Below are 15,412 nucleotides of genomic sequence, written 5' to 3'. Positions count from 1 at the left end.
CCAACATATTTTAGATCAGTTTTTCTTAATCGGGTGAATCGATCACCCCAGGGTGAATAAAATTTTTGCAGGGATGAACCAACCAAATGGGTGAGTAAGGGTGAACTGTCAGAAATTGAATATAGCTCGCGAGCAGGGCGGACATTAGGGGTGTTCTGTTATATATAGACGAGATAGTTTTATTATATCATGAGACAATGGTGAATAAAATCTGGAGATAAATGCTAGGGGTGAACGAAGCTAAAAAAGTTTAAGAAGCACTGTTTTAGATCATGTAAACTTAACTGCCGTCGAAATGCTGCACCAATATATTTATTCATTTTCAACTAAATTAAAAAATATGTAGATATACATTATTATATAAATGATATACAATGCGAAATATAATGAATTGTCAGGATTTTAACAAGTGCCTTACATTTTGTGTTATAAATTGTCACCACCAACACAGGCTAATGGTAATTTATCGTATCAAACCTTAGTTCAAGTCAAGTTAGTCATAAAACGAAATCAATAAAGTCAACGCAATTTAAATAGATGTTTTGCTTACAATTGCTTGAGACGTTACTCCTCTGCATTTCAGCTGTATTTCAAAATTGGTGACGAGCCTCGACAACTTGTTGTGTACAACAAAACTTACAGGTCAGTAAAATGTTGGCAAATAACGATACAAATTAAATAGTCCCGACGAAAAAACAATCGCTCCGGAAGGAAAAGTCTATTGTGTATTTATTATGAGTTAACTACAATTAATTTGGAGTTTGTTTAGAAAAGTGGCGTTGTCCTTTATTTGGATGATTTTGTCTTCAGCGGTAAATTTTAAAGGTTTTGTTAGCTTTTGACTACCGCCGGTTTTCGTTAATCTATACCAGGGGTTCCTTAACTGTGGTCCATGAACCCCTTGGGGGTCCGCGAACTAGTTTTAGTGGACCCATAAGGGCTTAATTGAAATATAGTGAATTATTAAGAAATATTTAAAGTTTCAAATAAACAGTGTCGAATTAAAAATAAAACGTTTTAGGCCTGACTGCATTTAGACTCTATTTTACTTTTACATTTTTGGACTATCTATGAACTCTATTGTATTGTGACGTCATTTTTGAAAAAAGTTTCGCCCAACGAAGCAAAACTAAATTTTAGGGGTCCGCAGCACAAATGTTTAAGAAACCCTGATAAATACCTTAGTTTTGTAATAAAAATTGATATCGAAATTTCTTAAATCTTTTTTACAGAGGTCCATCGTATACATTTGCAACCTTTGCTGTACATCCGTTTACAGCAGTCTTTCTTCTAAATGAAAAATCGGGTCCTCAACAGTACTCAATAGAGGTGTGCAAAACACGTTTTTCGATGGCATTTCATCATTTAGTCAACGTAGTCTTAGCGTTTACCTATTTCGTCTGGATGACTTTGTCAAATTTACAGGTGGTCTCCGAATTCAACACACACGTCCGTGGCTTGTTTGAGACGTTCGAAGGCTCGGTTTTCCTTCAAAACTACACTCTCAAGTATCGAGGCACGCAACTGTCCTCCAAAAAGGATCCAACGGCTTGCGAAGTTTACTTTTTCCTGCCGCTCACTCCAGTAAGTGGTAGCTGGGCCCAACTAGGGATGTCTGATTAATTATTTTTTTTCTACTCGGCAAGTTGGAGAAAATGTATCGCGATCTTATCCCATACCGAATAACTTTATTACTAAAATCACATAAGCGATATAGTTAAAAATGACATAAGATTTCTTCCAGTTTTTTTTGTCACAATTTGCTTTTTCATAAGTTGTTTCAGTTTCCTCCAGTCGCGAACCAACTTTTTTTTAAAGTGCACCTTTCAGGGTAAAATCGAGTACATTGCGGTTATTTTCTGGATAGCAATAACACCTGACAGGCAAGGCATTTGGGAACACTTTATGTTCCGCTTCAGAATTCCAACCGCAGTCTCGTCCTTTGGCCAAAAGAGCGCGATGTCCCTTCGTATCATTGGAAACGTAAACATGGAAGGAAAACAGAAAATCTTGCTTTTGTCCGATCGGGAGGCGGCAAGGCCGTGTTCGGATATACTCTTCTTTCGAAGTATGCTTCCCAAATGTGACTAAAATTTAACGGTTCCAAGCGTTTTGTTGACAACAGTCCCTGTAAATAATTTTTCAGCCAAAAATTGCTCTGCTCAGAAGGTAAGGGTGTTAAGAGTGGTAGGCTACGACGTCCGCAGCAGGCACAATAGGAAAACGCAGTTTCTTAAAAAAAAGATTTTTGTTCAGAAACAGGGGTAGCTATTTCATGAGATTGAACAGAACGGTAGTCGTGAAATATAATCTACAAGCTAAAGATAAACAAAATTTAATTTTCTCTTTAACCAAATTTTAATAAACTCACACAAAGTGCATTGTTACTCCTTGCTTATCTGTTCTTGAAAGCACCCAATTAACCATTTAAACAAAGTTATATATTCATAGCAGGTGCATTTATGTTACTCGTTTGTTTCTAAATAAGTGCTATTATGTTGAGAAATAATGGTTGCTCGACCAACGATATATCAACTTCGCAGGCCTTCTGGTGAGAAAATAGCCATAAAAGAAATCAATGAGACGATGTCTGCCATGATTCATATCCTTGTGGGAGCTGATTACTCAGGTAAAGTCGCTCGTGTTACGCTATACATATGTTTGTGTACAATGTTTCACAATCAGTCTATATATACGTGCTTTTATGTAATTACTTATATACCGGTGCATTGCTAGATAATACTGGTACACTTTAGACGCGCGTCTACATTAATGCGTAAATTAAAATAAAAAAATAATACAATCTACATTTAATTTAGATTGATACATGCCGTTTTTTTTGTGTTTTTTAGTTGAATTATTGCTTAGAATCGGACGAACCAATTTTAATGTTTTTTTGTTTTATTGTTATGTCGGTGATTTGACTTTGAGTTGACTTGCTCTAATAATAATGAATTGACTTGGACTTTATTTTGGAAACTGGTGACTTGGACTCCGATTTGACTAATTATTTTTTGGAAAGACCTGACTTGATCTTAAGGCATTTCACGAATGACCTGACTGAGACTTGGAAAAATTGAAATGACTTGTTTACAACTCTGTAGATTGAAAATCATATTTTTTGCACAATTATCCGCTACATCTTGAAATTAAAAATAAACGATCCATACTCTGCACATCTATAATTATAAACTAGGCCTACCACATAAATTATCGCCTTAAAAGAGGCCAATTTTGTACACACATTGCAAATGGAATTTTACTTTATATGGAATGTATAACATCTTTTTGGATGATGTTTGGATATATTTAAAAAAATTGACAGCAAAGGAACACAAGATAACAAGGCAGATTATTTAGGAAATTCACAACATAAATATTGGATGTTTCCATTAATTTGTCAATGGCAAACATTCATTTAAAAATGAATAATGCCGAAAAATCGCACAGAAAATTTATTTCGTTAAAAAGACTAACAAGAAAACGCAAATTACAAAACGATGACATTTTTTTTTAGTGTCCTCCAAAGACCATGCATTTTTTTGAAAAAGAGGACATATGTTATTCCTATCATGGATAAACCTATGTGCAGTATACAATTTATTTATATAATTAGGTTTCATTTTGTTGAAGTTGGAATATTAAACTGGTTGGAGATAACTGTTGATTGTTGGTAAAATGTTATATCAAATTAAGTTTGGAGTCGTTGGACATCTTGGTCGGCCAGCCCTATCAGTTGTCGCGTGTACGGGATCCAAATAAGAAGCCGAAGTTGCACCAGCGGCCCTTGTCTGCAAACTTCTAGCACTTATCAAACTCAAAGTCGTCCATTTAGTGGTTTAAAATGCGTCGCTAAAGGTATGCATTAGTTTATTCTGCGTAAATCGAACCACTTTGTTGGTGAACGACTACTGACATTTGTAACTTTAATCATGTAATTTTTTAAAGAATAAAATAAGCATGACAGAATCAAGTCATTTTGTGTATTTCATAGCTATCGTTTCATTGGGTAGCATTGGTTCATTAAGTGTTACTACAAAAAGTTGCATTGTTTTAGAACTGTTCGAGAGCTTTCTAAAGATGTCGTTCAGTCTTACAAGGCCAATCAACAATTTTCACAAGTACAGGTTTCCAAAAGGATTTGCAAAAGCTTCGATGTTTAGCGCGGGAAGGTATATGTATTCAAGAGGGAATGAGGCAAGTGCTGTGTTCTCACTAAAATATAGTGTGTAAGAAATATTGTTAGAACAATGGGTTAGAGCATTTTTTAGGATGGCGTTTCGGTTTGCTTTGAATTGATGAGGGGCTTTTAAAAATCAAGTAAATATTTGGTATTTTTTAAGCATTATTACCGTTCTATGGTAAAGTATTGTAGTGACTCCATAGTTTTTTTTTTTTTTTTTAATTATCTAAGTACCTTGCCATAACAACCACTAGTTAATTCTGTGGACCAGAGCCCAAGAAAAAATAAACCCGCGGTAATATTTGATTTAGAGATAGTACAGATACATTCATCTTTGTATAGCTTTTTCGTTATTGTTTATTATGTGTTTTTGTCTTAACCACCTGAGATACATGTTTCAAACACTTTTCCATATATGAAATACAAGTTGATACTGAGTTATATAATATAGGCCTATAGTCTGAACTGTAATTGTTACTTTTTGACGATATAGTTGCAAAAAAAATACAGGGTGTCCTAAAATAAATCAAATATTTTTAATTTAGTACCAAAACAAACAAACTTCACATAATAAAATCTTCAGTTCCATAATTGAGTTCTAAAAAATTAGTGCTGTTGTGGCAAGCTTGTATTCGATCAGCGTGTTCTGATGAATGACACCAGTTGCCACGTGCGCGACACGCAAACAAAAAAACGAACGAAAAAGACAATTGCCAAAACGTACGTAAAAAGGCACAAGACACGCTTCGGTTAACATGCTGCAGGGGCTACATTACTCGTTCGTAAACTTTATATGGGCCCTCATAAGGAGGATTTAGAGGGGGGCGGTAACCATCTGTGCGAACAAAAACATATGCACAATTTAACAAGGCATACAGAACATCAACGGTAAAATTACGATGCTTTTACATTGGCGTAGGGAGAATGTTACGAATTGAGTTTAGAAGTGTTTGAAAAAACTCTGAAGTTAGTTGCGTGGGGAATAAAATCCCCAGGCAGGAAATAGTTGTTCCATAGACCATCACCGCGCTGGATGCTTTTATATCTTCTTTTGGCGTAGCCCGAATTTCTAGTAGAACCCGGGGCAATTCGTCTGTCCAATTTGCTGCCTGCATTCGTGGAATTAAAACGCTTTTTCAATGCCGGTGAAAGCGTTCGACGAAACCGTTGGCTTGGGGATGGTAAGCTGTAGTGCAACTATGCTTAATGTCACTAAAATTGTGGTCCTCTACACTGTTAGCAAAATTGGGTATTCAACTATTCAATACCAAAAGTCATTGGGTACTTTTTTGTCAAACAGGGTATGCTCGTGGGGATTCCCAATAAATATTTTTGGGCAATTTATACCCAAAATACCTTGGGTACCACTGATATCTACCTAATCTAAATTATTGGGTATCACATTATTTTACCTAAATTATATATTGGGTAACATAAGCCTGTACCTAATTTAATTTCCTGGGTACGCTCGTGGGGATTCCCAATAAATATTTTTGGGTATCGCATTGTCCAACCAAATGGTATTCTTAGGTAACATTAGGTTGTACCCACTTTACTTTTCTGGGTACGCTCGTGGGGATTCCCAATAAATATTTTGGGTATTACATTATTTTACCCAAATGCTATATTGGGTAATTTTAGTTCGTGCCATACATAATATTCATGGTACATTTTTCGAAAAATTCAACATTGTTGGGTAGAAAAAGAATTCACCAAAATAATTTTGCGTTCACCACAATTTCTAAAAAGCAAATAAGAAAGTTGGCAAAAGTAACAGGATCTGATAAAAGGCTTGATCTAGACATATCCACCTTACTTTTCTTTTTTATCCGAATCTTTTAAAGTTGAGAACACGATAACTGCAACTGGCTGATGTTTATCACACTTCTCACATAAACATAACTTATGTGGTTTGCAAACTAAATTTTAGACGCGCGCTTGGCGAGACAAAGGCGTAACGGAGTGTGACGTCTCGCGCCAACTTTCAAAATTTAAAATCGACGCACCACTTTGCCGTTATTTAAATATTTGTACACCTAATAAGCGTTATAACAAACTGGAGTATTTAATGTATGTTAGGCTCTAAGCTCTAAGCCATAACTATTTATATTTCCAACCTAACCACTATCGAACAAGTTTTGTGTTGATCATTACGATGAACAATAAAATGTATGATCGATTAATTGGTATTTTTATACCCGGTGCTAAACATATTTCTTTTTAACTTTTGGATTTTACCCAAGTTTGTTTTGGGCTAAATCTAAGAATACCCAAAGTTCCCAAACCCAATTATGTGAACATTCGTTACCTAACATTCTACCGATATTATTTGGGTACATGTTGACTATACTCAATTTATTTATATTGTGTACAAATCTCGGCTCTGAATTTGGGTATGAAATCCTACAACCCAAAAATATATTTTTCTTTAATTGGGTAGCATGTGTTTTTACCCAAGAAAAAATCAAAATTATATTAAGTAATTTTACTTGGGTTGTTTTTTAGGGTACCGAAATTATTTTGCCGTTTTTCGGAGTAAACTCATGCACTACCCAAACTGAATGAAGTAACCATTATTTTTTTCCTCGCCCTTTATGTATAGTATCCCCATTTGGTTCATTTGAGGATTTTGTTTGTCCAAAATTTAGGTTAGAATCCTTAAAACAGTCTGCTTGTTTGTATTTAATTTTTAGGAAGTCATGAGTACCCAATTTGTTAATTAGGTATTTGTTAACTTTACCCAATTCACCGATTTTTGTGTATTTAAGTTGACTTGATTTTGTGAATAAACCAAACTGTACGTTTTAAAATTTGCTTTGGAGTCTTGTTTTATGCTAAGCTGAAACCACTGTTTTTAGGAAGTTAAGAGTACCCAATTTGTTTATTAGGTATTCGTTCACCTTACCCAATTCACCGATTTTGGGTACATGCGTTTTGGGTATAAAAGCTCATACCTAATTCTTTTAGGGTGTTATGATTACCCAATTCGAGAAATTGGAATTGGGTACTTGTGATTATTACCCAATTTTCCTGTTTTGGGTAGAAACGTTCCATGAATATTTGGGTATGAAATCTTAATTACTACCAAAAAAAACATTTTCTTCCAATTGGGTAGCATGTTTTTTTACCCAACAAAAAAGGAAATTTATTTAGGTATACACGCTACCCAATGGGACTGATACACTCCTGGAAACTCAAGATTAAGAAGTACTTATTGTTGTACTAATATTTTTATTAAATTGTAATTTGTTTATTTTGTTATAGTTTAGTAGACTTAGAGATGATAATTTAAAAATATTACTGTCTTTCAATTTTTTTAATGGCCCCCTTGAAAAAGGCTTGTGCACCCCTAGGGGCCATGGCCCCAGGTTGGGAACCCCTGCTTTAGAGAAACGGCGCTTGGCGTGCTTGAATTTTGATGTTTAAACAATAAACTCGTTTATAGCCAAGAAATTTTGTTTCTTGGACCGGGGTCACCAAATGTAGTGGCAAGCTTGTATTCGTTCAGCTGTTGCTGATGAATGACACCATCAGTGGCAAACACAAACACAAAAACAGCTGACAAAGTTACGGCTCTGCTTAAGTCTGAGTTTTGACAAAAAAACGAACCGATATGATTCGGTTGCGATGAGTGTTTTTGTCATAATTAAAATCGCATTAGCAACCCATTTGCACGGTTAAATTTGGGAGCTGTCTTGGACAGAATAGCCTACATATATTAAATATGCAACAGATGCAACAGATGCAACCGGGTATATTGTTAGTGTGATTTTTCTTTGTCCTCGATAACTAACACGAAATCAGATGCCTACACGGCATTTATCTATACTTTTGCAAAATATATTCATTGCCCATTGACAATAACTAAATGTTCAGCGATAAAATTATATTTCAAGGTTTACTTCAAAGTGGGAAATGCGAGACGTCAACAAGCAATTTACGACATAAGTTACTCGTACGTGAAATATGTTATTTTTATTTTTGGATGTCCGTTTAAAATAGGAGTTCCTTTTTTGTTTGTTTTACCCTTTTATTAAAAATAAATATCACATTTACCCCAATATATAAAGTGCTGCTCATGTATTAAAAAATAAAAATAACAAATGGCCTCAGGCCCTTACGGGTAAATTTACCCCAGATAAGAAAGGCTGTTTTTTAACATATGGCCTAACTTTTTTTGACAAAAAATGATATTTAGAGGTGCATCGTACATCTTTGAAACCTTCACCGTACATCCTTTCACCGCATTTTTTGTTATTGATTTTGAAGCTGGGCCAGGACAATACTCTATAGAGGTAATTAAATTTGGTGAAGGTGATTTACCAACATTTGTATTGAGGGACTTTGGTTAAAAACTTTTTCTAAATTTTGCCCAAACTTTAACGATGCTCTGTGTTTTTGAAAGGTGGACTCAAAAGCCGGAGCTTTTGAAAGGGGCAAGTTTGGTACTTTTGATGGTTTGCTTATTTTACGCAACAATATCTTGCAATATGGTGGCGTCCAAGTACATTCTGCAGGCGTAGCAACAGTTTGCGAGGTGTACTTTTACTTGCCTCTCACTGGGGTAAGTATATTCGAAACGATCGTTTTCTATCTGAAAAATCAAATTATGAAGTCTGCCAATGTTTTCGGAATGTGACAAAAGTTGTTTCGCAATTCAGCAAATGTACTAAAGAAGGTTTATTTCCCGCTAATACGACCCATTTGACTTTTCTATCAAAAATTACACCGATTCTAATTCAAATATATTGCACTTTAAACAAAAATTCGGTCTCTGTTGATTGTGTTTTATGATACAACAAATTCGGCTTTGATACCTGATGCGCCAGAATATTAATAATCGGGATTTGTCATTAAATTAATTATCAGGCCAAAAGGCCAGGTAATGGAGTAGCTAACGATTTAAGCCGACTTCCTAACTTGCTGGTATATTTTTTGTTGATATAAATCTTTTAAATTTTAATCATTCTGTGAAAAACGCTGGTTTTGTTTTCAGGATACGAGCCCCAAACTAATTGTGTCGCATTATCGAAAGAAATATTCTACGAAAAACAAAGCGTCAGTTCAATCCAAAAGTGGCCTAGCTGTTTTCGGATACACTCTCTTTTCAAAGTGAGAATCGTCCACTTTAACAAATAAAATCAAACAAAATAAAACGATGCAGCAATTGAAGAAATTGATAAAAATATTTTCATCACTGTTTGTATACCCAAATTACACTCACTACTAACCTAAAAATATACCAAGCGTTTTGTAAAAAAAAGTGCGTTATATGTTTGAATACTTGGTATGTAAATCAAAACTTTATTTTTGCAGAACTAATGGTGCAGAAATTTCCAAAGAAGAAATCAAGGCCACAATGTCTAAAATGATGGAAATTATTTTGGTTTAGAAACGGGGTAATAATTGGATCTAAAATCTTAGTGTGGTAAACCAATCATTTTGAAATGTCTTAAGTTCAAGTCAAATCTTTTTAAATAAATAACAAGTCTTAGTCCAAGTCATTTTGTGCAAAGTCATCTCCAAGTCAAGTCCTTGTCATGAGAATACAAAGTTAAACTAATAAAATTGGTCAAATCATCCGAGTATAAGCAATATATCATTTAAAAAATAATAAATAAATTTAATGCAAGTAAATTGTTTATGTGTAAATGTTAAGATAAATACGTCCATTTTATAAAAAATGTTTAATAAAAATATCTTATTTCTTTTTAAGCCATTTTTCCGAAGGTCTTATAGTCACACGAATCATTTGTCTCAAGTTACGTCATTACCCTCATAAAACTTAAGTCGAGTCAAGTCATTTACAAATTGTTACTTGCAGACATGCAGCATGGCGTTTTCCATTGAAATCTATTGAGACAGATTAATAAATAGGCTGAATACGACCACAAAACAACGTTTAAAAGTTCAACTAAACAAGACAAACAACAGATAGTAAAAATAAATTACCAACAATCATTTCATTTTTGCCTTAGCTCATGTGGTGTTTGTTTCGACTAAATTAATTTTCTAAATATAACTTTATTTGTTTTCTAGAATTAAAAGAAGTGTTACAACTAGAATTATATAAAAAGTGAAAGCAAATCAATTCACAATGCTTCGTAACATCGTCATACTTATCATTTTTGTATTAATTTTGCTCCATCTTGTTTTTGTTGATGTCTGCTGCAAATACGACAACCAAATGTCATGGAGTCTCTTGATTTGAACCACAAAAGCAAGATATACCAGTCAATGATGGAACAAAATGTTTGCGGTGTAAACTGAAACTAGTTTTAACGTTTTTTTAAAGCGAGCCCGTTAAAAATACCTTAATAAAGACAAAGCAATTCCATCCGTATACCGCGCACTTTTTGTACGAAATAATGGTGTAACAAGAAAACCTAAAATAGTGACCATGTGGAATGTCATGATCAGCCATAATTAACTGCCAATTTAGTCCCGAATTTTATACAAGAGAATCCTCATTAGCTAAACATATACAGTTGCAGCATGTTGAAAACAACCAGAAGTGTTGGATATTGTATCTTTTGAGAATACGAATTATTACCATTTTATTTATAGATGTAAGATTAGTCTATGAACGAATAAAACTGTTCTACACACTGTTGTAAATTTCACCTTTACATGGTCAAACATATGCCTTGTTCTCCCTTGGAAACAATGGGTATAGTAAAGGCTGTCAATTAAATAGGGGGATAGCAACTTAGCCCGCTTTGAATTCTCTTGTTAAGTGATAATGTTATATTCATCACGAAAGTTGCGACTTAACTTGTTGGTATGATAGCAAAAGTTTAACTGCGAACGTCCCATGCTTTAGTGCAGGGGTCGGCAACCTTTTTCTAGTCGCGTGCCAAAACCAAAATCAGAAAGGACTCCGCGGGCCGCACAAGTTAATAACTAAGAATTGTGTTATTTTAATGTTACAACAACTGTCAATCAGCCGAGCCTCGGGTCGTTTTTGCCCTTAAAATGTGTTTAATTACGTTTACGGAGGCAGTAAAGTGTTGACGCGAAGCGCGAAATAAAGCGTTGGTTTGGTTTAAAATTCGAGTTTACACGTCGTCATTCATACTACTAATAAAAGCGTTATAAAAATAACATTTAAAGTTAATGTAGGTCGGTGTTTGTTAGTTTTGAAGTGAAGACCCACCTGGCGAGCGAAGCGAGCACGATATTGCCGAAAATACAAATATGTTAAAAAATATATCTCCAACATTTTGAATACGTTTTTCGTGACGCACTTAGCGGCCTTCCACGGCGCAACGGTAAAAGCGTTGATCTTGGTGAAAACACAGTAGCACAACGTAAACAAACAGGAAGTAGAATGATGGTTCGCGCGAACGCGAAAATTTTTTGCCCTTATGTAGTTAAAATAGTCAAAAAGTATGTGAAATCGACTCGTGTCTAATTTGCTTACACGCACTAGTGATCATACATTGTGTTAGGGGGTTGCGACGGCATCCTAGATGTGGAGTAAGGGAGCGTTATGGCGAGTGTGAAGTTAACGGTGTTCGTTGGAGAAACTGTCTGTGTTTGTTTCTGGTCAAACGACTTGAATCGTTCCAATATGTCACGCCAATGACGCAAGGAGAAATGTGTGATGAATTAATAGCTCAAGAATAACCTTTAGGATTTCGTACGACGTTCAAGACGAGCCTGGGGGGCTATAGCTCTATTAGATAAAATAGTTTACACTGGAAGTAAATGCGTCGAAAAAATGATTGTAAAGCGGACTGTATCTTTAGCGAGGTAATAATGTGCAACTTATGTAACGTAACAATGCTATTTACTTTCTTGTGTGACGAAACAGTTCATTTACTAGCTTGCTTCCGGCGTATTGCTCCGGAACCAATCGACGATATTAGTGAGAGCTGTTAGAGCTTCGATACAAATGGATGTACACTGTTAAGTCCGCCACAGTCTCTTATATTTGAACTTTTATAATTTTGGGATTATTTGACAATTCTTGGGATTTTTAGACAAGAAACCTTGGGATAAATTGAAAATCAGAGTGGCAGCCCTGACACTGGCTAGATTTTTAGTAAAAAAAGTTACTCATGTAAGAAAAATTGTCTTCGTATTAACTAGTGAGAATTAACATGAAATGCGGAAAGTTTAACGGGCCACATTTTTAGACAAGAAACCTTGGAATAAATTGAAAATCAGAGTGGCAGCCCTGACACTGGCTAGATTTTTAGTAAAAAAAGTTACTCATGTAAGAAAAATTGTCTTCGTATTAACTAGTGAGAATTAACATGAAATGCGGAAAGTTTAACGGGCCACATGTGGCCCGCGGGCCGCGGGTTGGACGCCCCTGCTTTAGTGTTTGTATATACAGTATGGATACAAGATACCAATGTAGGGCAATTGGGTTCATTGCCGTATATAATTTGGTTGCAGTGTGTACACAAGAATAAAGCAATTATTACAATTTAAAGGGAATACGGTTTGGAAGATAAAGCTACTTCTGGTACAAAAAATAAGAATATATTTTGTCCTAGTTTTAATAGCACATTCGGGCAAAACTTTGAAGTCTAAGTTAAAGTGTACAGCTTAATTATTTATATGTTGTCAAAAAATAGCCTAGAGTCCATCTTGTTTATAAATAAATGCCTACCAATAGGCCTACCTTATTTGTCTTTTTGTTAAACCCCTTCAAAGAGACTCGTTTCTGCGATAAACCCTGATAAAATATCTACGGTAATTAATGTTATTTTACAATTAAGGATTGGGGTGAATTTAAAATATTTAGTTTTATCAAAGACAGGTTATACTGTGGAGTATTTTTTGGAAGAGTAAATAGTATAAATATCGACTTTGAAATGAAACAATTCAAGAAAGTTCGACATTCGATGCGCTTCATGTAGAAGATGAAGTCAGTCACATTTATCAGTGGGACGAGATTGTTAAGAAAAGGAAATTAATAAATCGTACTTAAACAGCGGAAATATAGTGAGTTATGGCGACCATAAAAATTTTAAACGACCTCAGTTTGGATCGCGACCAACAGGTTGAAGACCACTGACCTACACAGCTAAATGGCGACACCCGCAATCACGTAAAAAATACATTACGTGATATTGTTTTAAAATTTGAATAAATGTTACTCATGACACAATAGCTGCAAAGTTGAATAGAAAATTATATTAAACTAGATATATTTTGGTAGAAATTGCATTTTGCGGGGAGTCTTAAGTGCCAACAGCGTTAAGCGGGATTCCCACTGGTTAACGATACGACTACGATCGGGGAATCCCCATGCTTCCTCCGATTTTGAAAAACACGACTGATCCGACAGCGATGTTGGTTACGTACGGTCGATGCCCACTGCTACGATTGTGAAACGACCTTATTCTAATATATCGTACGCCTACAAGCCCTACATGTAAATAAATTTTCAGTTTGACAAAGACTTGTAACCAAGTAAAAAATGATTTATTTCAATACTTATAACGGTGCTATAGTATGTTAAGCTGTATCTATAAAAATGTTTTAAAACAACACCATACCTAATTTTAATATACTATGATCGTAGGATCAGCATAAAAGGGTATTATGCAAAAAAACAAGGTCTAACTAAAATAAAAGAGCTGTTATATCTTATTCAAGCAGGGTTTCTCAGTGCACGTGGCTTACTTCACGCTTTGGATATAATCATATACCTCAGAAAATAAGACTCAGTTTCATTTTTCATTTTGATTTTTTTACACAAAAGAAAAAGAGGAGCAACAGAAAGCAATCATCAAGGAAAATACAAAATGGTATCAAAAATCAGAAGATATATCAGCATAAAGTACTTGCGTCATGTGTTGCATGTATAGAGTTACATGCTGTGGGGACTTGGCTCTCAACTCTGATGCTATAAAAGCACCAAAATTGTCAAACCTATCATTCTGCCTGGGCTCACTTAAACTTGCCAACCTTGAGTGTGACGTTTCTAAAACATTGAGCATTTTTCTCTGCAAAAAAATACTAGCATGGTAATATTGCAATAGACCAAACACCTAACATTTTCTTTACATACTAAACTGCAAAAAAGACTACATGGTAATTAGTAACAATGTATTTACCTGGAATTCTCTTTGATCACTTTCTTTTACTGTCTTCCTCTTCTTGCTGCCGTTTGCATCATAAACTGTCTCACTGCATGTTGGAGTGTCACTGTTGTTTAACTGTCCCTCCAATTCTCCATTTGAAAAGGCACTACAATCTGTATTGTACTTGCAGTATATAAAAGCAAATTCATTGAAATATAAAGGAAGAAAACTATTTACATTACAACCAGAGCTGTGGAGTTGATTTAAAACCTTGTGCCTGAAACCTTCAATTATAACTCTGATAAATAGTCATACATTTACTATTTGTGCTTTAAATATTTGTGTAACTTAGAACTCCTTTTTTCATTTTAATGCTACTCCTTTGTCCGAAAATTACTACCGATTCTCACTCCTCAGACTCGAGAAATAAAATGTGTGATAGAGGGTGATAGAGGTTCAATAAAGTAGTGTTTTTACCAAAATTTTCAGAAACTGTAACCATTTCCTCAGTTTCTGTGACTTCTTGGGAGAAAAAGTTGTCCTTTGTGCTAGAAAAATGATGCAGAAATATTTGTTGTTTGTCAAATGAAAACAATGAAAAAAATCTGTCTAAAGCTCTGCATATTTATATGGTTTAATGTTGCTACCTATCTTTTATGGCTGAATTTGGTGCTGGAATAGAACTTACAATTTGAAATTTTTTAAGGAACAAAATCTGTATGAATATCAATGCATGAATTTCCAACAAATCTGTATAGTATTTAAAACATGCTATTAACACTGATTTTAAAGGCATTCTAATAACTCTTCCTTGAAGTTTTTCTGGGAGTACAAACAAGTCACACCTTCTGTGTTTTATATAACTTTCCAAGAAAGACAGCTGTGAAAAGTATGGCCAGGCTTCCGGAGCCTGCACACCAGATCCACTTAAAGCACCAGATACCTTTTTATGCTTTCGTGCATAGGTGCTTCTCAAATTTCCCCATCGCATCTGGCAGAACTGTACTGCGTATTGTGAAACAAATAGTGGTAAGCATTGCTTTAACTTAAGAATATCAGTAAACTGATTTGAGCAGTAGATAGTGTATAACAGTAATATAATATTAAATGAAAAGTTTTGAAAACAAAAGTACCAGATGAATTCATTTTGGCAGCGACTTCTTTCCAGGTACTTTCATTTTTGTTT

General features: G+C 34.8%; 2 protein-coding genes across 3 annotated transcripts in view; both read left to right on the top strand.

Moving 5' to 3' along the window:
* LOC146135656 (uncharacterized) overlaps positions 1–4,233 on the top strand; it is a 28,335-nt gene extending 24,102 nt beyond the window's left edge. Inside the window, exons 30-36 of the mRNA XM_083396108.1 lie at positions 584–642; positions 1,233–1,329; positions 1,426–1,584; positions 1,920–2,068; positions 2,544–2,629; positions 3,697–3,858; positions 4,058–4,233. Of these exons, the coding sequence (XP_083252234.1) occupies positions 584–642; positions 1,233–1,329; positions 1,426–1,584; positions 1,920–2,068; positions 2,544–2,629; positions 3,697–3,858; positions 4,058–4,233 (888 nt within the window). The remainder of the gene's footprint in view (positions 1–583; positions 643–1,232; positions 1,330–1,425; positions 1,585–1,919; positions 2,069–2,543; positions 2,630–3,696; positions 3,859–4,057) is intronic.
* A 3,844-nt stretch (positions 4,234–8,077) lies between these two features.
* On the top strand, positions 8,078–9,657 carry LOC146135655 (uncharacterized). 2 transcript variants are annotated; one of them, XM_083396028.1, is made up of 4 exons: positions 8,367–8,478; positions 8,589–8,747; positions 9,180–9,295; positions 9,500–9,657. In XM_083396028.1, exons 1-4 carry the CDS (start codon positions 8,371–8,373, stop codon positions 9,573–9,575), a joined length of 459 nt encoding a protein of 152 aa, XP_083252154.1. In that variant the 5' UTR covers positions 8,367–8,370; the 3' UTR covers positions 9,576–9,657. The 2 variants fall into 2 exon arrangements, 1 of the variants encoding a protein (XP_083252154.1); XR_014501624.1 differs by lacking the exons at positions 9,180–9,295; positions 9,500–9,657 and adding an exon at positions 8,078–8,138 and having other exon boundaries at positions 8,382–8,478; positions 8,589–8,619.
* The last annotated feature ends 5,755 nt before the right edge of the window (positions 9,658–15,412 follow it).

This window comes from Ascidiella aspersa, chromosome 8, assembly GCF_963924565.1.
Source record: "Ascidiella aspersa chromosome 8, kaAscAspe10.2, whole genome shotgun sequence".
Classification (NCBI taxonomy): domain Eukaryota; kingdom Metazoa; phylum Chordata; class Ascidiacea; order Phlebobranchia; family Ascidiidae; genus Ascidiella; species Ascidiella aspersa.
Note: the sequence above shows the minus strand (reverse complement) of the source record. Positions and strands in the feature narration are given on the sequence as shown.

Coding starts and splice junctions, on each gene's coding strand:
- LOC146135655 (XM_083396028.1), top strand. CDS start 8,371: ATGATATTTAGAGGTGCATCGTACATCTTTGAAACCTTCACCGTACAT. Junction 8,748..9,179: donor TTTACTTGCCTCTCACTGGG/GTAAGTATATTC, acceptor TTTTGTTTTCAG/GATACGAGCCCCAAACTAAT. Junction 9,296..9,499: donor GGATACACTCTCTTTTCAAA/GTGAGAATCGTC, acceptor TTATTTTTGCAG/AACTAATGGTGCAGAAATTT.